Source organism: Ochotona princeps, chromosome 19 (genome assembly GCF_030435755.1).
Source record: "Ochotona princeps isolate mOchPri1 chromosome 19, mOchPri1.hap1, whole genome shotgun sequence".
Lineage (NCBI taxonomy): Eukaryota > Metazoa > Chordata > Mammalia > Lagomorpha > Ochotonidae > Ochotona > Ochotona princeps.
Window position 1 is genome coordinate 36380282 of NC_080850.1, and position 22582 is coordinate 36402863.

The 22582-nt window shown below is 46.7% G+C and overlaps 1 protein-coding gene across 1 annotated transcript; it reads left to right on the forward strand.

The window, feature by feature from the left end:
- The first annotated feature begins 11165 nt into the window (after nt 1-11165).
- Nucleotides 11166-22239, forward strand: ZCCHC10 (zinc finger CCHC-type containing 10). Its single transcript, XM_058677309.1, has 4 exons — nt 11166-11300; nt 17599-17760; nt 20244-20285; nt 21268-22239. Exons 1-4 carry the CDS (start codon nt 11260-11262, stop codon nt 21527-21529), a joined length of 507 nt encoding a protein of 168 aa, XP_058533292.1. The 5' UTR covers nt 11166-11259; the 3' UTR covers nt 21530-22239.
- The last annotated feature ends 343 nt before the right edge of the window (nt 22240-22582 follow it).

A 22582-nucleotide genomic window follows, 5' to 3' on the forward strand; every position in this document is an offset into this window, starting at 1 on the left:
TAGTTCATCAACAGAACCATTAACTGTTTCTATGCCTTAGTTTGGAAGTCCTTTTGCCTTGTATATTACTTCCCACTCAACTGTTCTTATACAAATGATATCTCATCAGGTATACAAAAGGTAGCCATACAGTTGTTCTCACGCAAAGGATATCCAATCAGTCACACACAAGACATCCATTCATTTGTTTATCATACAAATATTGTCCCATCAACTGTAATCCTGTGCTCGCTGACTACGGTCCTCCTACAATCAGTTCATGCGAGTCATGGAACAAAGAAACGTAGCGTTACATGGCAGCATACAGAGTCCTCCTGCAACCCTGTCATAGATCAAATCATCATTGTTTGTTTTAGTTCTAAATCACCAGAAGCCAGAATGAACCAAAAAAGGATTCACTGCCATGTCCATGCAGAGCACCAGGCCCAAAGACCTTTACCTCCAGGTGCATGCTACTTCGTCTTCATTATTTTAAGATTTATTTATTTTTATTCAAAAGACAGATTTACAGAGAAAAGGAATGCTAGAGAGAAAGAATTTCTATCCGCTGGTTCACTCCCCAAGTGGCCGCAACGGCCAGAGCTGAGTCAATTCAAAGCCAGGAGCCAGGAGCTTCTTTTAGGTCTCCTATGCTAGGGTTACACAGTCCCAAGACTTTGGGCCATCTAGCACAGCTTTTCCAGGCCACAAGCAGGGAGCTGGATGGGAAATGGAGCAGCTGGGACACCAACAGGTGCCCATATAGGATCCCACCACATGCAAAGTAAGGATTTAACCATCGGGCCATTGCAGCAGACCACATCACTACTCTTCATTTGGATGTGGTTTGGTCAATTCTCAGCCTAGAATTCAGATGGTTCATTGAGTAGCTTCAAAGAGACATTGGAAGGGCCAGATTGTTGGCTCAACCAGCTATTCCTCAGCCTGCAAGCACCAGCATTACACATGGGGTCAATTCTAGTCATGACTGCTCCACTTCTGATCCAGAGTCCTGCTTCTGATCCAGGAAAGCAGTGGATGGTAGCCCAGTTCCCTGAACCCCTGCGCCCACACGGGAGGCCCACAAGGTGCTTTTGGCTTCAAATCAGCTCAGCTCTGGCCAGTGTGGCCATCTGGGGAGTGAAGTAGCAGAAGTAAGATCTCTGTTTTTCTCTCTGTAAACCTGCCTTTCGAATAAAAATAATTAAAATATTTAAAAAGAGAGCGAGAGAGAGGCAGAGGGCCTGGCATGACGGTTCAGTGGCTAAATCCTAGCCTTGTAAGTGTCAGGCTCCTGTATGGGCACTGGTTTGTATCCCTGCTGCTCCACTTCCCATCCAGCTCCCTGCCTGTGGCCTGGGAAAGCAATCGAGGATGGCCCAAAACCTTGGGATCCTGCACCTGCGTGGGAGACCCAGAAGAAGCGCCTGGCTTCTGGCTTTGGATCAGCTCAGCTCCAGCCATTGTGGCCATTTGGGGAGTGAACCAAGAAATAGAAGATCTTTCTCTCTGTCTCTCCTTCTTTCTGTAGGTCTGCCTTTCCAATAAAAATAAATCAATCATAGAGAGAGATACCTTGGATGTGAAGTTGGAAGCCAAAGTGCAAAGGCACTGTGAATTTAGAGTCACAAGATCAATTGTGGGTGTGTGGCATGCAGACACAAGTTACTGCAGGGAGAGACAAGGCCTGTGGGCTGAGCTTTGGGTTATTGGTGCTGACGGGGCAAGAAGTGAGATTGGAGAAAGAAGAAACAAATCAGAAAGCAAAGAATGAAGAGCAGTTTTAGCATGGTGATATTGGAAAACCGTGTTTGTGCTTCTGCCTGGCAGATTACACACTAAGCACTCAAATTTTGAGCTTGTGAGAAATAATTCTCAGAAACAAAAAGTTCTTGTGCCGACAGGCACCTGTGGCCAGCTTGTATGTCTCTGGGATCTCACCACATAAACAGGTGGAAGAACAGGCAGGAGGTGTGGCCTCAGCTCAAAGGTCACGGCCTAAAAAGGGGAGGTGAGAAGAAAGGAGTTGAAAGGGAAAATACAGAGGAGACAGAGGTCCTCTTCTGAGGGGCCCTGAAGACAAGGATTTTATTGATTCGCCTTCTCTGAGCACACAGGTCTGCAGGTTTACTGTGTTCCCACATCCCCTGACACACACAAACACACACACACAAACACACACAGAGCCTGCCTCAGCATCTGCTTTCTGGCTCCTTGGTTAGTGTCTTTGTCCAGGATTTGTAAGGAAATATTATAAATTGTTCCACACATGTTCACTGCGACTTGGGAATTATGGCTAACCACAGCCCTGCCCCGTGAGGACCACCATTCTCTGTTAAGGGTGTATCTGTTGACTGACACCTGTCAGGAACACGAGAAGGCCTTGCATTTGGCCATCCAATCGTGATGGCTTCACCACATATTGCACTGCCAAGATACCACACCCAGCTCAGGCCAACCCCGGGAGTAGCAGGTGATGGCTCAGGAAGTTACACTGCCATCCATGTGGGAAACTCACAGTGTATTCCAGGCTCCCGGCTTGGACACAAACATGTCCTGGGTATGGCATGCATTTGGAAAGTAAGCCAGTGAACAGTAACTTTTTCTGTCTTTCTGTTTCTGTCTCTCTCTGACACTTAAAAAAAACAATAAAATTAAAAATTTTTGGGCCCGGCGGCGTGGCCTAGCGGCTAAAGTCCTCGCCTTGAACGCCCCGAGATCCCATATGGGCGCCAGTTCTAATCCCGGCAGCTCCACTTCCCATCCAGCTCCCTGCTTGTGGCCTGGGAAAGCAGTCGAGGATGGCCCAAAGCTTTGGGACCCTGCACCCGCGTGGGAGACCTGGAAGAGGTTCCTGGTTCCTGGCTTCGGATCGGCGCGCACCAGCCCGTTGTGGCTCACTTGGGGAGTGAATCATTGGATGGAAGATCTTCCTCTCTGTGTATATCTGGCTTTCCAATAATAATAATAAATCTTAACAAAAATTATTTAAAAAGTTGTGAGAATACAGTGTTCAAAAACAGTAACAATTAGAACTGTGACATGAATATCAGCAATTACCGGAGCAAACTGAGTGGAATAGAAATACAAGTCCAAAATGTACTGTGTGACAAATGACATTTCCAGTGGACAGTTAAAGAATATGGTTTGGGGCCCGGCGGCGTGGCCTAGCGGCTAAAGTCCTCGCCTTGGAAGCCCCGGGATCCCATATGGGCGCCGGTTCTAATCCCGGTAGCTCCACTTCCCATCCAGCTCCCTGCTTGTGGCCTGGGAAAGCAGTTGAGGACGGCCCAATGCATTGGGACACTGCACCCGCGTGGGAGACCTGGAAGAGGTTCCTGGTTCCTGGCTTCGGATCGGCGCGCACCGGCCCGTTGCGGCTCACTTGGGGAGTGAATCATCGGATGGAAGATCTTCCTCTCTGTCTCTCCTCCTCTGTGTATATCTGGCTGTAATAAAATGAATAAATCTTTAAAAAAAAAAAAAAAAAGAATATGGTTTGGGGACATTAGCTAAGCATGTGGGAAAAAATTTTTTTAAAAGATTTGTTTGTAGTGGAAATGTGGATTTACAGACAGAAGGAAATGCAGAGAGAAAGATCTTCCATCCACTGTTTGTTTCACTCTCAAAGTGGATGCAACGGCCAGAGTTGAGTTGATCCAAAACCAGGAGCCAGGAGCTTCTTCTAGGTCCCCCATGTGGGTGCAGGTTCTCAAGGCTTTAGGCTGTCTTTCACTGCTTTCCCAAGCCACAAGCAGGGAGCTGGAAGGCAAGTGGGGCAGCTGGGGCATGATTGAGCCACCCATATAGGATCCTAGCACATGCAATGCAAAGACTTAGCCACTAGGCTACCACGCTGGATCCTGGAAAATTTTTTAAATCCCCACCTAAAATCAGAAGGTAAGAACATGTTTCTGATAACTATTTAATGATTTAGCAACTAAATTTCAAAAATTAAATAATTGCTAGTAGACCAATACAAATATATCCATATGCACATATTTGCACATGAATTTGAAGAGTGAACATTGGTAAGCATAATAGCAGCAGACAAAACCAGTAAGAGGTGAAAAAACAAAAATAGATGAGGCTGTCAGCAAAAGCAGGGGGAGTAAGTACAACATTAAGAGAACTCCAAAACGTGGAGATAAGGCAAAATGACTACTCCTTGCCCTTTAATACCAAGCCAAAACATTGTCTAACAAATCAGGCTCCTTTAGAACATGTGTACCAATCAGAACACAAACCCCCTAAAGTATGGTGTTAAATCAATTGTTAATTGGGCCCGGCAGCGTGGCCTAGAGGCTAAAGTCCTCGCCTTGAAAGCCCCGGGCTCCCATATGGGCGCCGGTTCTAATCCCGGCAGTTCCACTTCCCATCCAACTCCCTGCTTGTGGCCTGGGAAAGCAGTCGAGGACGGCCCAATGCATTGGGACCCTGCACCCGCGTGGGAGACCCGGAAGAGGTTCCTGGTTCCCAGCTTCGGATCGGCGCGTACCGGCCCGTTGTGGCTCACTTGGGGAGTGAAACATCGGACGGAAGATCTTCCTCTCTGTCTCTCCTCCTCTCTGTATATCTGACTTTGTAATAAAAATAAATAAATCTTTAAAAAAATCATTTGCAAACTATTCATCTTGCATTAATTAACAATTGATTTTTTAAAAAATATTTTATTATTATTATTGGAAAGCCGGATATACACAGAGGAGGAGAGACAGAGAGGAAGATCTTCCGTCCGATGATTCACTCCCCAAGTGAGCCACAACGGGCCGGAGCTGCAGCGATCCGAAGCTGGGAACCAGGAACCTCTTCCGGACCTCCCACAAGGGTGCAGAGTCCCAAAGCTTTGGGCTGTCCTCAACTGCTTTCCCAGGCCACAAGCAGGGAGCTGGATGGGAAGTGGAGCTGCCAGGATTAGAACCGGCGCCCATATGGGATCCTGGGGCATTCAAGGTGAATACTTCAGCTGCTAGGCCATGCCGCCGGGCCCGCAAATGATTTTCGTAAAGATGTAAATTATTTATGACTGGCAAAAGAGAATTCCCAAAGGTTGTGCTTCTGCTGTTCTGTAGAACCAAGTTTTGTGTCTTATTTAGTTATCTAAGTTCAGCATTCTTTCTTTCATGTCAATGTTCCGAATTTGCCATTGAAATGCTCCAACTTCAAGCAAATTGCTGAACAGTATGTAAGCTTCAGTTCTCACACCTGAAAAATGAAAGAAATGATTGGACTTGCCTCCTGTTACGACCAAGGGCGATGCTAGCATAAAATGGTTGGGACGGTGCCTGACATGTCAGGAATGGGGACTACAGAACGGCTGTGGGTGAGGAGACTCCCCAGCATAGAGGAACAGAAGGTGCTTCCCTCTACGGAAGACAAGCAGGGAAGAAAGCTGTGGTGTACCCTGGAGCCGCCTGCACATGAGCAGGGAGAACCTACAGCCTGTGCCCTGTTTTGCCATCTGCTGACGCATGCACTTGCCAACCAGCCTCACTGAAAAAGAAGTGATAAAGCAAGAGAACTGCAGAGAGCTGGCTCTCATAAGGGAATGCAGCCTGGCATGAGGAGGGTATGTGATTTCACTGGATCCGCTGCACATTGGCCTTGGTGGCTGCACTTGGGTCCTGTCACCAGATCCGACCCAAGAAGCTGCTGCCCACCAGAATGGCCCTTAGGAGCAAGAGACCGATGTGGAGGAGGAGCCACCAAGCTGGGCTTGCATTGCCCTCATTAGACTGCAGTGGGAGATGAGGAGAGGGGGTTGCCAGCATTGACCAGAAAAGCAAGGACAGCTGGACGGCATTACAGAAACACTCAGACAAGGACAAGACTGTCACAGTCTACAGGCAGAAATAATCTGATATAAGTCTTTCTTGGTAGACCAGTTGGCCCTCCCTTCATGTCCTGGAACAATCTGCTGTGAATGTCCAGCCTTGGGCCCACTCGTACTAGGAATAGCAATAGAAAAATCTTTGGTTCTAATATGAAATTCCCAGGCAGGAGGCTGACCGATCCAACTCCTAAAGTTGTCTCATGGTGTGGATGTCATGAGAGAAGCGATGCTCACCAGAGTACCAAAGCTAGGGGACATGTACAGGCACAGGCAGGTGTGGCTTCTCTTCTCTTCTCGTCTCTTCTCTTCTCTTCTCTTCTCTTCTCTTCTCTTCTCTTCTCTCCTCTTCTCGTCTCTTCTCTCTTTTTATTTCTCTCTCCCTAACCAGCAAAAAGAGGACCAAGTCCTGGGACAAGAATTCTAGAATGCTTAGAAGTGGGAAGAGCCTTGGGATGGCAGGACCATCTCTATGAAAAAAGTTTTGCTGCTTTGTGATTGGTTGGGATTGTGAGCAGGATGCAGGGGAGCTGAGCAGGCCTGAAAACAAAGGTTGTGTGGGATTAGGGTGCGGGACAAGTCCTTCAATTTGTCCCACTTTGCAGGGAGTTTTATTTGGTGATGTCCAGGACCTATGGGATTTAGGAAGGAGCAGAAGGGTCTTGACCTGAGAGGAAGTGATAAAACCCAGAGAGACAGAAAAAGTCTTCCCCAGAACAACCCTTCATTGAAGCCCACTAACCTTCAGTTAAACCAGGAGATGTGTGGTCAGGGGTCTGGTAGTTCTCCTCAAGAGGTACAACAACTTTGTGTGACCAGGGCAGGAACAGCCGGAGAGGCCCAAGAAGAATTAAACCACTCCAAATCTATAGTGGTTTCACCTCCTGCAGGCCAGGCATATTGGAACCAAATAAACCAAATTCTCCAAGTTCACCAAGACCTTCAGGTGATGCGTGGGTTGCAATTTAAAGGAAAGCACCTAGGAGCTCAGTGCAGTAGCCTGGTGGCTAAAGTCCTCGCCTTGTACACACCGGAATCCCATAAGGGTGTTGATTTGTGTCCCTGTGACCCTGCTTTCCATCCAACTCCCTGCCTGTGACCTGGGAAAGCGGTGAAGGATGGCCCAGAGTCTTGGGACCCTGCACCTGTGTGGGAGACCTGGGGGAAGCTTCTGGCTCCTGGTTTTGGATTGGCACAGCTTTGGTCACTTGGGGCATGAATCACTGGATGGAATATCTTCCTCTCTGTCTCTCCTTCTTTGTGTATGTCTGACTTTCCAATAAAAAAAATATATCTTCAAATAAAAAATAAAGAAAAAAATCTGGATCTCACCAGCAGCCTGAGGAAGTAACCTGTGATTAAGTTAAGTGTGGCCACAATTAACTACAAGTGAGAATTCTGAGCCCTTCCGGCATGCCATTCCCGTGCTGGGTGGCCCTGACTGCAATGCAAAGTTGAGGCGTTTCCAACTCTTCCCGTATTCTTAGGCTGTAAGCCTTCTGACTGGTAGTGGCTTCTTTGGGCATCAACTGGCTCAAGGATCTCAATTTCCCTGAAACCTGACTGTTCTGCTGTATTTTCTCAGTAATTCAGCTATCCTGAGGCCTTAGCGCTCTAGGATCTAGGAATCAGAAGTTTCCACAACCTCTAGCCTACATTAAGGCACATTCCTATTTGAGGTAGGATGGGAAGATGAGAAGATGGGAAGGACCACCCCCAAAATGTCAAAACACAGGGTGGAGTTGGGGGTGCAAGGCTGGGTGGCAGGGATTTACTCGTAACAACAGTATTGTCAAAAGGTTATTGGGGATAAATAGTAAATTAGTGTCTAGAGGTGAGACTAGTTAAACATATAATAGTAGTAGGAATACAAGGGTGCTGAGTAGTGACAAAGCAGCCTTTCAAATGTTAACATTGCATAACCACTATATTTGGCTTCGGTAATCATTGCTTGGCTTTGCTGCATAAAGAACAGAACTGACGTCATAATGGGCCTAAGGTAGGGGAGTAGGCCTAAGTTTCACTTCATTTCAAAGTTGTATTTTCCTCAGAGTGATGGAGTGGGCAGAGGGAAACGACCTTGGAGATGGGCCAATCAGGGGCATCCGCACATCCACAAATGGAATGTGGTCTGCACTGGTACTGTTGCGCGGGAACGTGGCCTACACCAGTATGAGTTACACGTGACCAAGATAAGGAGTGCTTGCTGGAGACGTCTTGTACGTGACTAGGAGGGAATAAAAAGAGTCTGCAAGAGACAAGCAGGGTCCTTGCCAAGACCCCACTGCAATGGATGGAACATGGACCTGAGCTCGAGCTAGCAATGAAGTTTCTTTGCTTTTGCATCGTTGCGTGTGGAACTTGTCTGTCCGTGGTTTGGGGATCTTTTGGATCTAACAAGATCATAAAATACTTGAAATGTAATAGAAGCATCTTGACATTTCCTGATTCAATGTTCTACAAATGGTCCTGAGATAGGAAGGGAGGGTACGCCAGTTTTCTGGGGCAGAACAGGCGTGGGGCATGAGAGGTCCTTGTTTCAACAGCATTTTCAGGGAAGGTTTGCACCTTTCTGTTTCAAGGAAAAGTTCTCAAAGTTAGCTCCACTGAAATGACATTACTACAATGTGTTCACCATGGGAGCTACTCTCTGAACCTACCCAGCAACCCTCTACTACTCCAACAGGAATCGGAATTGGGCATCAGCAGCAGCTGAATTATAGCACCTCCTCTCCCCTGGGTTACGAGGGACGGACCAGAGTTGGGCAGAAGAGTCACAGACCACAGGGAGCCCTTCCTAGGAGCAGAGCATGTCTGTCCACTTTCAGAGAAGTCCAGCTGAGAGTGAAGTCCCTCATGCTGCAGGAAAATGGAGATGGTTGACATATGTCTCTCCCCTTGGGCGAGCCTGTTATCTGCAAAGAACCCACTTCCTCATAAGACTGCGGTAAGACTGCCCTTGACTGCCTCCCCCGCCCCCAGCAATCACCTGAAACAAGACCAAATACAGACTCTTCCCAAATTCCCATTCCTTGTCTCAAAAATGTTGCCTGGAAACCAGTTAGACACAGAGATAAATAGTTCCTGTTTGGCTAACAGAGTGAGATTCCCCCATTCAATTACAAAACAGTTATGGTTGGAAGACCAGCCCACATGCAACTTGCCTTTTCCTCCTTGGAAAGATCCCAGACGAAAGTGCCCTGCAGGGGACGTGGTGATTGCCAAGTCCAGGACGCTCAGCTGTGTCAGCCTGAATGCAATCAGCTTCCTTTTGTGTTTGATTTTTGTCTCTGACAAACTATGGCATCAGGAAAATGTATCGCTAAGATTCCAGTAGCCATTTCCAGCAGGGGAGAGAGAGAGAGATGTGTGACTGAATGACCTAGTCACTTACAAGAAAGCAGAGATGGGCCCGGCAGCATGGCCTAGTAGATAAAGTCCTTGCCTTGAACGCCCCGGGATCCCATATGGGCGCCGGTTCTAATCCTGGCAGCTCCACTTCCCATCCAGCTCCCTGCTTGTGGCCTGGGAAAGCAGTTGAGGACGGCCCAAAGCTTTGGGACCCTGCACCCATGTGGCAGACCCGGAAAAAGCTCCTGGTTCTCAGCACCGGCCGTTGCGGCCACTTGGGGAGTGAATCAGAAGATGGAAGATTTTTCTCTCTGTATCTCCTCCTTTCCAATAAAAATAAATACATCTTAAAAAAGAAAATAAACACTGTTCAAGAGACCCAGGTAATGCTCACAACCAGAAAAAGGGAAGTGAGGAGAGTGAGGTGCAAAAACATCAGGTTGATTCGTTACAGCTCAGCCTGAGCCTTGTTTAGCCATGGTCTGATCAGCTGGGAGTTTATGACTGGATGTGATTCATATGTCCGTTACAACATATTAGCATATTCCTAATTACGGCCTTCAGTCAGTTCACCTGCCACAGCAGGTTGTAGTTCCTTCTATTTATGTTTAAGGTATGACACGACACTCAGACTGAAGTTGGTTTCATTTACCAATAACATGAAAATCTCTTAACCTCATTAGTAAAATATCATATTTTCAATATACAAGTAGAAGTAACTGAAACCCTGTGAAACAGTAAATTGGTCACAATCTTTCAAGTTCCTATTAATTTTTCAAAATTTTTATTGGAAAAGCAAATCTACAGAAAGGAGAGACAGAAAAATCGTTCATCTGCTGGCTCACTTCCAAATGGCTGCAACAGCCAGAACTAAGCCAATCCAAAGCCAGGAACTTCTTCCAGGTCTCCCATGCAGCTGCTGGGTGCCAAGGCTTTGGCCCGTCCTAGACTGCTTTCCCAGGCCACACGCAGGGAGCTGGAAAGGAAGGGGAGCATCTGGGACATGAACCAGTGGCATATGGGATTCACTTGCAGGCAGAGGGTTAGCCAGTTGAGCCATCACATCAGTCCTGTCAAATTCCTATTGATTTTTTTATTTGAAAGTCCAGAAAAAGAGAGAGAGAGAACTCAGTGATCCACTCTCCAAATGCTCACATTGCCAGAGTTTCGCTCAGGCCATAGTCAGGAGCCTAGAATTCTGTCTGCCGTGCAGATGGGAGGCATCCACATAACAGAGCCATCACCATCTGCTGCCTCCCAGGGTAGGAGCCGGCAGTGAGCTGAAATCTAAAGTGGAACTAGGACTTGAATCCAGTAACTTCTATGTGGGCTGCAGGTACCCAAAAAGGCACCTACAGTTTACGACCCACCCATTCCAGTGTGTAGGATATTTAAAGGATCACCAGGGGCCTGGCTTGGTAGCCTAGCTGCTGAAGTTCTCACCTTGCATGCCCCAGGATCCGCTATGGGCGCCAGTTCTAATTCCGGCGGTCCCGCTTCCCATCCATTTCTTTACCTACACTTAATTTATAAAATAAAATTTAAATTAAATATTCTTATATTTATTTTTATTTGTGTATATAGGGTATATGTAGCATTTATTTAAAGTTTTACAGCCAAAATTTGCAGAAAAGTGAGACAGAGATGTTCCATCCGGTAATTCACTCCTCAGATGGTCACAACGACCCAAGCTAGGCCAGGCTGAAGTGAGAAGCCAGGAGCTTCTTCCAGGTCTCCCACACAGGTGCAGGGGTCCAAGGGTTTGGGTCATTCTCTGCCGCCTTCCCAGGTCTTAAGCAGGGAACTGGATGAGAAGTGGAGCAACCGGGATTCCAAAGCGCATATGGGATGATGGCCTAGTCAGTTTCCCTTGTTGGAGAATGTTCTCCCTCGTTCTTCGTCCTTGGAAACTCCCTTCGGCTCTACCAGCCAGAAGCACACTGGCATCCCCACCCTATCACATCACTCTCTTTCTCTCCAAGATGCCGCCTGACACGCCCGCCAGGCCCCGCCCACCGCCACCACCGCCCCTGCTCCAAGTCCCGCCCCCTTCAAAGAGTTTCCCAAAAGCCAGCGCGGCAGGCCTCGGTCGCACTAAGATGGCGACTCCCATGCATCGCCTCATAGCCCGGAGACAAGCGTAAGTGAGGGTCCATTCGGGTTTCCGTGGAGGCTGGGGGCGGGGAGATGCACGTCAGCCGGCGGGTGAGCGGGTGCAGGGGTGCGCGGCTGGCGGTCGGACCCCTTTTTAGGGACCCACGGCGGATGGCGGTTGCTCACAGACACTGCCTGCTGCCACGGGGGCTCGGCCCGAGCGTTTTAAGTTTGGTGACCAAGCGACTTGGCAATGCCGCGGGAGGCGATCGTGCGAGGGCAGGCGGACAGACGTGGCGTCTGGCTACCTAGCAGTTAACACGCAGGGGTTGGACTCCGTGGCTTCCACCGTCCTGCTCCCAGGGCAAGTTGGTCAGGGCAGTCCAAGTCCGAGCTCTTGGCTCCCGCCCGTGTCCGCTTCAGCTCCAGCCAGCTGTCTTCAGCTGCTGCCCCTCCCATCTCCTTCCCCACGAGCGGGCAGCCCGCGGCGCCCACCCCTAACCAGCAGCAGTCCCCTCAATTGCTGCCATTCTTCCTTTGGGTAAACACTTGGTCCTTCGGCTGTGTGCCAGAGTTGGGTTGCAAGAAAATAGGTTGTTGAAGAGAGAGCGCCCTGCTTTTCAGGACCTTAAATGTTCTAGCAGTGGGAGACCTCATCAAGTGAAGGACTTGCAGCTGGTGTTAAGAGCATACCAGTGATGGAGGGAGGGAAGGCATCCCTGAAGAAGCGATGGGGATGGCATTGGAACAGGGATTGCCCAGGTGAGAAAGCAGCCACTTGGAGGCTGGGGGAAAAAATTAGTTTTCAAGAACCAAGAGATAGCCATTATGCTTAGCAAGAAAGACAGTGGGCACAAGAGGTTGTCTGTGTGCAGACAGTGCAGGGGTCGTCTCAAGCTCCTTGCTTGTAAAACTTTTCCCCCCTACCAACATAAACAGGCAAGTAAGGGATCCCATTTGCCACTTTCTCATTCTTGGCACTTCACACTGTTGCCTGTAAGGTGTGGCTCAAAATTTGTTAGCATATGCTTGTTGGCTTATGTTTTTTCCATGACATTTCAAATCAGGGAGCCTTGTTGCTTCTCGTTGCTTCTCTTCTGTCCATACAGTTTCCCTATTAAAAAAATTTTATTTTTATTGCAAAGTCAGATATATATATAGAGAGGAGGGGAGACAGAAATATCTTCTATCCGATGATTCACTCCCTAAGTGACAGCATCGGCCAGTGCTGCTCCAATCTGAAGCCAGTAGCCAGAAGCTTTTTCCGGGTCTCCCACACGGGTGCAGGGTCCCAAGGCTTTAGGCCGTCCTCAACTGCTTTCCCAGGCCACAAGCAGGGAGCTGGATGGGAAGTGGAGCTGCCAGGATTAGAACCGGCGCCCATATGGGATCTCAGCACGTTCAAGGTGAGGGCTTTAGCCACTAGATCATGCTGCCGGGCCCTGTCAATACTAATTATTTTTTTTAAGATTTTTTATTAGTATTGGAAAGCCGGATATACACAGAGGAGGAGAGACAGAGAGGAAGATCTTCCATCCAATGATTCACTCCCCAAGTGAGCTGCAACGGGCCGGTACGCGCCGATCTGAAGCCAGGAACCAGGAACCTCTTCCAGGTCTCCCACGCGGGTGCAGGGTCCCAAAGCTTTGGGCCGTCCTTGACTGCTTTCCCAGGCCACAAGCAGGGAGCTGGACGGGAAGCGGAGCTGCCGGGATTAGAACCGATGCCCATATGGGATCCCCGGGCTTTCAAGGCGAGGACATTAGGCGCTAGGCCATGCCGCCGGGCCCGTCAATACTAATTTTTAAAATTTACTTTTTTTATTGGAAAGTCAGATTTAGAAAGAGAGGGGGCAGACAGAAAGATCTTGCATCTGCTGGTTCCCTCCCCAAGTGGCCACAATGGCCAGAGCTGAGCCAATCCGCAGCCAGGAGCCAGGAACTTCCTCCAGGTCTCCCAAGCCGGTACAGAGTCCCAAGGATTTGGGCTGTCCTTGACAGCTTTCCCAGGTCACAGGCAGGAACAGGGTGGGAAGTGGAGCAACTGGGATATAAGCCAGCGTCCATATGGGATCCTGATGCATACAAAGCGAGCGCTTTAGCCACTAGGCTACTGTACTGGGCCCGATGTAATTTTGTTGTTAAACGTTTATTTATTTTTATTGGAAAGTCAGATAGAGAGGAGAAAGAGAAGAAAATCTGCTGATCCGTCCACTGATCCCCTAAGTGGCCACAATGGCCGGAGTTGTGCCAATCTGAAGCCTGGAACCAGGAGCTTTTTCCGGGTCTCTCACGTGGCTGCAGAGTCCCAAGGGTTTGGGCCGTCCTTGACTGCTTTCCCAGGCCACAAGCAGGGAGCTGGATGGGAAGTGGAACTGCCGGGATTAGAACTGGTGCCCATATGGGATCCCGGGGCTTTCAAGGCGAGGACTTTAGCCGCTAGGCCACGCCGCCGGGCCCCCCAATATAGTTTTAATACCATGTTTCCCGGTTTGCAGAAAATATGCTCCAAATGGCCCTAGTCGATGAGACAATGTAAAAATAACAGGAAAAACAGTTCTTTGAAGTGTACTTGAAACTTTTCTGCATGGGTGGGACTTAGAATTTTAACTAGCTACATAAAAGGAAAGCAGTACATACATATATTTTACATATAACCATGCATAGATTTAAAATTTTTTGGCTTGTTTTTATTTGAAAGGCATATTTTTTTTTTTAAGATTTAAGACAGAGAGGAAGATCTTGCATCTGCTAATTCACTCCCCAAGTGACCACAACGGCTGGAGCTGCACCAATCTGAAGCCAGGAGTTCGGAGCTCTGCCAGGTCTCCCATGCGGGTACAGGGTCCCACGGCTCTGGGCCATCCTCGACTGCTTTCCCAGGCAACAGGCAGGGAGCTGGATGGTAAGTGGAGCTGCTGGGATTAGAACCGGCGCCCATATGGGATCCCGGGGCTTCCAAGGCGAGGACTTTAGCTGCTAGGCCACGCCGCTGGGCCCTGAAAGGTATGTTTTTACAGAAAGAAAAGGAGATAAGGAGAGGTCTTGCATGTGCTGGTTCACTCTTCTAATGACTGCAATGGCAGGAACTGAATTGATCAGAATTTGGTGGCTAGGAGCTGTTTCTGTATCTCCCTGGTGTTTGCAGGATCACAATGACCTAGGCCATTCTCTGCTGCCTTTCCAGTCCAGAAGCAGAGAGCTGCTTCAGAAATGGAGCAGCTTAGCACTCAGAGGGGTACTGGTTCTCCAGGCGGAGGATTAGTTGGCTATGCCACCAAACCCTAACTCAAATTTGTGATGTTTCAAAAGAAAAATTTAAAAATTTATTTTCATTTTTACTTGAAAGGCCAAGAGACATCTTCTACCGGTTGGTCCCTTTGCCAAATGCCTGCAGCAACCAAGGCTGGACCAGGCCAAAGCTGGGAGCCTGATACGCAGTCTGCTTCGCCAGCAAGAGTTGGCATGGACCTAAGTACTTGAGCCATCATCTCCTGGTTACTAAGGTGCTTTTCAGTAGGAGGCTAAGTCAGAGGCAGAGAAGCTGAGACCCAATCCAGGCCCTTTGAGTATTGAATGTGAGTGTGCCATGCCACATCACTGCGGCAGCGATTCCTGCTCCGTGTGTTTTTTCTTAGATTGTCTTGTAAAACCTTTCTTGTCTGGCCAGGTCTGCAATCACTACTTGTTTAAAGTGGAGAGTAGGGCCCGGCGTGGAGGTCTAGCGACTAAAGTCCTCGCCTTGCATGCACCAGTATCCCATATGGGCACCGGTTCTAATCCCAGTAGCCCCGCTTTCCATCCAGCTCCCTGCTTGTGGCCTGGGAAAACAGTCGAGGACGGCCCAAGGCTTTGGGACCCTGCACCCGTGTGGGAGACCTGGAAGAGCTCTGACTTCAGATTGGTGCAGCACTGGCTGTTACGGTCACTTGGGGAGTGAATCATCGGATGGAAGATCCTCTCTGTCTCTCCTCCTCTGTGTATATCTGGCTGTAATAAAAAAATAATAAATAAATAAATCTTTAAAAAAAAAGACTGATGTAGTAGAAAATATAAGTAAGTGAGAGTGAGCATAGATGAAGGAGCTAACAGAAATTCCAGAACACATATAGACAACATAGGAACATTTAATGATTTAATTTATGACAAATGGGGCGCTAAAGAACAATGGGTGATGCAAAAATGACACATAGGGCAAACAGCTGGCCATGCATACAGAACATATAAAACTTTACTCTTCACTTTATTGTTTTTTTTTAAGATTTATTTATTTTTATTGCAAAGTCAGATATACAGAGAGGAGGAGAGACAGAGAGGAAGATCTTCCGTCTGATGATTCACTCCCTAAGTGACCGCAACGGCCAGTGCTGTGCCGATCCAAAGCCGGGAACCAGGAGCCTCTTCCGGGTCTCCCACATGGGTGCAGGGTCCCACAGCTTTGGGCCGTCCTCAACTGCTTTCCCAGGCCACAAGCAGGGAGCTGGATGGGAAGTGGAGCTGCCAGGATTAGAACTGGCGCCCATATGGGATCTCAGCACGTTCAAGGTGAGGACTTTAGCCGCTGGGCCACGCCGCCGGGCCCACATCAGTGTCTTGACACAAAAATTCCTTGCTGTTCTTTGACTGGAATATCTTGACTTCTTGAATAAGCTTATTAACTTTCCCACGCTGAAAAAATGTTGAGGTTTTGAGTGACAGTGCTTTGAATCTGCACCAATTTGGGGAGAGCTGGTATTTCTACAGTATTGGGGCTTCTAGTGTTGTAGTTGGCTTTTTGCATGTAAATGTTGTACATCTTTATTTCTAGATTTTGTATCTTATAATTAACCATAAATATCAGGATGTTACAAGTATCACATATTAAGTATTTCATTTTTAACTCTTTTTGTTCTGTACAGACTTAGCTGATTTTATGTAGAGATCCAATACAAGGTTCTGGAAGCCATGTCTGAGTCTTGCTTGTTACCTGCTTTTTTCCTTGCCAGCTAACCTTATTTATATTCATACATAGGAACGGTCTGATCATTGGTGTGTTCGTCTAATTTTTCTCGCTTCCACTAAAATATCTTAGAGGAACTTGTTGGGAAAGAAGATTCCTTTCAGCTTACCATTTGGAGGTTGTGGTTCTGGGACAGGCAGCCCCATGGAATCTGTTCATGGCAGGTGTGGGTGAGCCATGACGTGGCGAGCCAGGAAGCAAAGAGCTAGGCCAAACCTGAACTCAAAAAAGCAACCCCTAAGGACACAGCCAAGGGGCCCAGAGAATACCCTCTAACCCACCTCTCAGACGCCAAGGTTGCATCAGGTCCCCACCTTGCATCCATCCACCATTTTCATTCCCACAGCAGAGTTTCAGCATCTTGTGTCCTGTCGGTGGGAGGAGGCGGACAAGTCCCACTCAACCCATAACAAAATACTAACTAGAAGCACAGTTGGATGAACGTTATCAAAAAATAAATTTCATTCTTCTCCTTAGTAGACCTCTATTATGTAAAGTTATGCTTTAGTTTTTGTGAAAACATTTATGGAAATCTGTTTCGTTCATTGTGTAACCTAGCCTGTAACTTAGTGCCTGATTCTTTACTGTAAGAAAAAGTTGTCTGGCCTCTCACCTCACATCTTGCTAGGCTAGTTTATCAAGGTTACTTATCATTAATTCTATTTATTTCAAAACATCTTATTTGTTGATTCTTTTGGACTTACCATGTGCCCAATGCTTCATCAGTGAGGAATGACAGCTTTATTTCTGTCAGAACAATTCTTTGTGACCTATATTTCTTCCATTGTTATATCTTAATCCAGTTCAGGAATGGAGATCTTTCCTCAGTCTTTTAGATGACTAGAAGCTGGGCTGCGGGCCATAGAAGGTTCAGGTTATTGTTAAGTTTATCCCGTCAAATACTTAACTCTGGAAATAAATCGGTCCCCGTAGCTTTTGGCATGTGGTGCTTGCCCCTGGCACCAGCTTTGCGTTAGCGCTAGGTTTATGTCTTCTTCCCTGTCTTGGCTTGGTTGTTCTGTACTTCCTTGGTAAGTCCTTGATTCATCAAGCCGACTGTTAATATTTTATCTCTTTTCTACTTCTAAACGAGGAAGTCAGTCCACATTCCCAAGGCCATCATTCCTGTAATGAACTCGGCAGCCAAAGTTGGGATTCAGCTCTGTCTTAACTCCAAGATCCACACATTTAACTACTAACTGCTTGGTCTTAAATCTCACAGAAACAATATAAAGTTAATTTGGAATAAAATAAGCATCATTTTATACTTGGTGTCTGTGCTTTTCAGGGCAGGAAATGTTGCAAGGCAGAATTCTAAGGGATTTATTCTATGTTTTGCTCTGTAGTGAAGCAAATAAGCAACATGTCAGATGTCAAAAATGCTTGGAATTTGGACATTGGACATACGAATGCACAGGAAAAAGAAAATACCTACACAGGCCTTCAAGAACAGCAGAACTAAAGAAAGCTTTAAAAGAAAAGGAAAACAGATTATTGCTCCAACAAAGGTAGGTTATAAATACTAGCTTATTTAAGCCTCTCTTCTGTCCTGCTAAGGTAGGTACTATTATTATCTTTGTTTTACGTATTCACAAAGTGAAGCATTGGAGAGATGTATTAACTTGCTCCCTGTCAGACAGCTAGTAAAGAAATGGAAAAGTTACGTTCACCCAAAGCGGCTGTCTCCAGATTCCGTGATCTCAACCTTTGCTTTATTGCTTCAGCTGCAGTGAAATTACAGCCGGCTACGACAAACTAAGTTTTAGGAGCAGATACACTAAGTATACAGATAAGACACAGATAATGTCTACTTGGGGAAGTCCAAAAGGTGGGTGGAAGAGCCAGGGGTTAGCCTAGCAGTTAGAATTTTTTTTTATTTTAAGATTTTCTTTTTATTGGAAAATCAGATTTACTGAGAGGAAGACAGACAGAGAGAAAAGGGTCTTCTATGTACTTGTTCAGGCAATGGCCAGAGCTGAGCTGATTTGAAACCAGGAGACAGGAACTTCTTACAGGTCTCTCATGTGGGTGCAGGATCCCAAGGTTAGAGCCGTCCTCTACTGCTTTCCCAGGCCACAAGCAGGGGCAGGATGGGAAGTGGAGCAGCCAGGACATGAACCAGTACCAATATGGGATACCAGTGCTTGAAGGTGAAGCATTAGCCAATTGAGCCATTGTGCCAGCCAGCAGTTAACATTCTTATGTCCTGCTTTAGAAGTGCCTGGGTGTGAGTCCTAGTTCTGGCTCCTGACTCCAGCTTTCTGCTACTGTAGACCCTAAGAGGCAATGAGAATGGCTCAACTTGTAAGTTTCATGCCAAGTCCATAAGACACTTGGACAGTATTTCTGGCCTGAACTATCGCTGGCATTGCAGCTTTTGGAGAGTGAACCAGTAATAGTTCCTACTTTTCTTTCTCTTGGCCTCTACAACCAGTCAATCTCTTTTAAATGGAATTAAAGGATACATTTTTGGTTTTGATTTTGTTTGTTTGTTTTTGGTGCCAAAGAATTTGAAATTCACAAGTGATTTTTTTCATTTTATTTATTTATTTATTTATTTATTTATTTATTTATTTTGCCTTATACTTATTTTTTTATTCATTAATTACATTGTATTATGTGACATAGGTACTGGGATTCTCCCCACCCCTCCCCAAACCCTCCCACCATGGTGGATTCCTCCACCTTGTTGCATAACCACAGTTTAAGTTCAGTTGAGATTCCCTCATTGCAAGCAAGTGATTTTTTTTTAAAGATTTATTTATTTTTATTGGAAAGGTGGATATACAGAGAGGAGAGACAGAGAGGAAAATCTTTTTTTTTTTTTAAAGATTTATTTTTATTACAAAGTCAGATATACAGAGAGAGGAGGAGAGACAGAGAGGAAGATCTTCCATCCGATGATTCACTCCCCAAGTGAGCCGCAATGGGCCGGTGCACGCCAATCCGATGCTGGGAACCAGGAACCTCTTCCAGGTCTCCCACACGGGTGCAGGGTCCCAATGCATTGGGCCGTCCTCGACTGCTTTCCCAGGCCACAAGTAGGGAGCTGGATGGGAAGTGGAGCTGCCAGGATTAGAACCGGCGCCCATATGGGATCCCGGGGCGTTCAAGGCGAGGACTTTAGCCTCTAGGCCACGCCGCCGGGCCCAGAGAGGAAAATCTTCCCCCCCCCCCCCCCCCCCCCCCGATGATTCACTCCCCAAGCGGCTGCAATGCCTGGAGCTTTGTCTGGAAGTAGAGATGCATACTGCATTATATCCTCATATCTGGATATGATAGTCTCCATTACACAGTTACTATTCATTCCCTTAAATGAAAAGTCACAATACAAAATTCAACAACAGGAAGAAAAATAAACGTCCCTTCCCACCTGGTTGCTGGCGGAGTTCCGACTGCCGGTGGAGTTCAGATCGCCGTTTGCTGAATGCCGCTGGCGTATCAGTCACTGTAACACCACACGTTGTTTTTGGTGCTTTCCTGTGTCTGTCAGTCTCCGGGTACCCCTCTGCCGTTGTTCTGTCCTCTCCTATTTCCTGGAATGTGCCCTCTCTGCTTCACACTGGCTGATATTTCTCCATCTGTTTATACATGTCCTTACCCTATTCCGCCATCTTGATTCTTCCAAATGACCGTTTTTAATATGATTTTCAGAATTGGAATTTTCAGCTGCTGTGCAGTATTAGTTGATCAGCAAATACCTGGTTTTGTCTCATCAATCTAAGTTCCAATTTAAGAAGTCAACTTAACAACTAGCTTACTTGACTTTAAGGTACCAGTAATGAAACTTTATTGCTGGTTAAATAGATTGCAAATGCAGCTTTCCAAAGGAAACTGCACTTGGTTGTAGCAAGAATGACTGTCTCTGAGGACATGTTACAAGGGTACCAGGAGTCCTCCCTGTGGGACCATGTGGGCAGCAGCAGAAGGGCCGGCGGAGCTGTGTGTGATCACTGTACTAACAGGAGCTTTTTCCCTCTCATGCTATCAGCATCGGAGAAGCCAATGTGGAAAGGAAGACCAAGAAAAAAAGGTATGTGTGGCCCTAGGGGTGTTTTGCAGATATAATATGTAACAGATAGAGGGATGGAAACCGTAATTACAAAATAGTTAACTGTAAGATTTAGATCTTCAGTCACTGTGTGCAGTTCGTAATTAAGTAACCCCCTGTTTGCTGGTATGTTCTCTTTCTACCTCTGGAATTTCTTGACTCCATTTCTCCTTTTTCTTTAACCTTCCAGAGTCCTTATACCTAGAAATAGCAATAATCTCTTGTCTTAGAATAGGAAATGTTATCAAGTATTAAGGAACTGCTATTCTAAAGAAGTTAAAATTAAAAAATACAAAAGGGAAGCACTTGGATTTCTGCATGAGCTGTAAAATCGGCCCAGTTGTTACACCACAACCTCAACATTATTCTCTCTGAACATGAACTAGTAGATATTCTTTTTTCTTTTTTTAAGATTTATTTATTTTTATTACAAAGTCAGATATACAGAGAGGAGGAGAGACAGAGAGGATGATCTTCCGTCCGATGATTCACTCCCCAAGTGACTGCAACGGCCTGGAGCTGCACTGATCCGAAGCCAGGAGCCAGGAACCTCTTCCAGGTCTCCCACGAAGTTGCAGAGTCCCAAAGCTTTGGGCTGTCCTCGACTTCCTTCCCAGGCCACAAGCAGGGAGCTGGATGGGAAGCAGGGCCGCCGGGATTAGAACCGGAGCCCATATGGGATCCCAGGGCGTTCAAGGCGAGGACTTTAGCTGCTAGGCCATGGCGCTGGACCCTAGATATGCTTTTTTAACTGCATTTGGAGAGTTAAATTCCTGAAGCAACTTGAAACCCTTGTAAGGGGAGGCGTGTGGATTACGGCAGCGTGTGGATTACGGCAGCGGGTACCCCCAGAGCATCCTACCTAGCGATGGCATGCCAGTCCAGAAGTCCGGCATCATCTGAAATGGCTTTTAAGCGTTCAGTTGAATGTCAGCTTTGCATGACTCTGTTTGTTGTCTGACAGGGCTAAGAGTGTAACCAGCTCCAGTAGCGACAGCAGTGACAGCTCAGCCAGCGATTCCTCTTCCGACAGTGACGCGTCTACCTCGTCCTCCTCCGAGGCCAGCGACAGTGACGAGAGCTCCTCCAGCTCCTCCTCCTCAGGCTCCTCCACAAGCTCCTCCTCGTCGTCCTCCTCCTCCGACTCCAGCTCTTCCAGCAGCAGCAGCACCAGCACAGAGAGCAGCTCCGAGGACGAGCCTCCAAAGAAGAGGAAGAAGAAGTAGACTGACACCTTGGGGACCGGCTGCCTCCGCAGGGCGAGGCCAGACCAGTTTACAGTCAGAGTGCAGAGTTCACAAGTTTCTAAATGTTTTACATTACAAGAGCCTAAAGAGTGTTCCTAATGGATTATATATATATAAAGACTTTATGTTAAGGGTGAATCTTTTTTTTTTTACCTTTAGAATATCAAAGCTCAAATTCAGTAGATCTGCTTTTATGATAAGATCTATTTTTTCCTCCCTGTGAAATAAATGCTATTCTTTGTTATATGTTCATGTATATATCAACGTGTTGTCAGGAGAATACACCAGAATATCATGAATTTCTATTGGTTTAGGCTGTGTGTTATCATGTAAGTCTTAATTTCATTGTTACAGCAAGTTTAAAGCTTTTCCTACTCTTAATAAATGTGATCTATTTTTATGTTTATGTTCAAAAAGTTCTAGCTTTTTATCACAAGTGGTAAGTTGAAGAAGCCTATTACTGTATTTAGGCTCTTTGGATGTTGTTGAATTTGAAGTTGGGTTTTACTGTTTGTTCTCATTCCTTAAGTTCATAAAATTACCGTGGCCAAGGAAAATCATTATGGCAGAACTAAAAAGGGATAAAAAATCTGAAATGATTTAGGGGTCTGATCTTGATGCCTTTTTAAAAATATGAGTGCATTGGAAAAGAAAGCAACCAGGTCAAGGCTTAACTCCAGGACAAGTCCCATGTGAGTGTACATATGTTTAAGGCTCCCCTCAAAGCAATTGGGGGTTCCCTGTGCCATAGCCTAGTTGTTAAAGTCCTCGCCTTGTACGCTCCTGGATAAATACAGACAAAGGTTATAATCCTGGCAGCCCTGCTTCTCATCCAGCTCCCTGCTTGTGGCCTGGGAAGGCAGTAGAGGATGACTCCAAGAATTGGGACTCTGCACCTGCATGGGAGACCCCGAAGAAGCTCCTGGCTCCTGGCTTTGGATTAGCTCAGCTCCAGCCGTTGTGGTCACTTGGGGAATGGGTCATCAGACAGAAGATCTTCCTCTCTGTATATCTAACTTTCCAATAAAAATA

Excerpts from the sequence above, each read along its gene's own strand:
- ZCCHC10 (XM_058677309.1), top strand. The coding sequence starts at position 11,260 with ATGGCGACTCCCATGCATCGCCTCATAGCCCGGAGACAAGC. Across the intron at positions 11,301-17,598 it reads CTCATAGCCCGGAGACAAGC|TGAAGCAAATAAGCAACATG; the intron begins GTAAGTGAGGGT and ends TTTGCTCTGTAG. Across the intron at positions 20,286-21,267 it reads AGGAAGACCAAGAAAAAAAG|GGCTAAGAGTGTAACCAGCT; the intron begins GTATGTGTGGCC and ends GTTGTCTGACAG.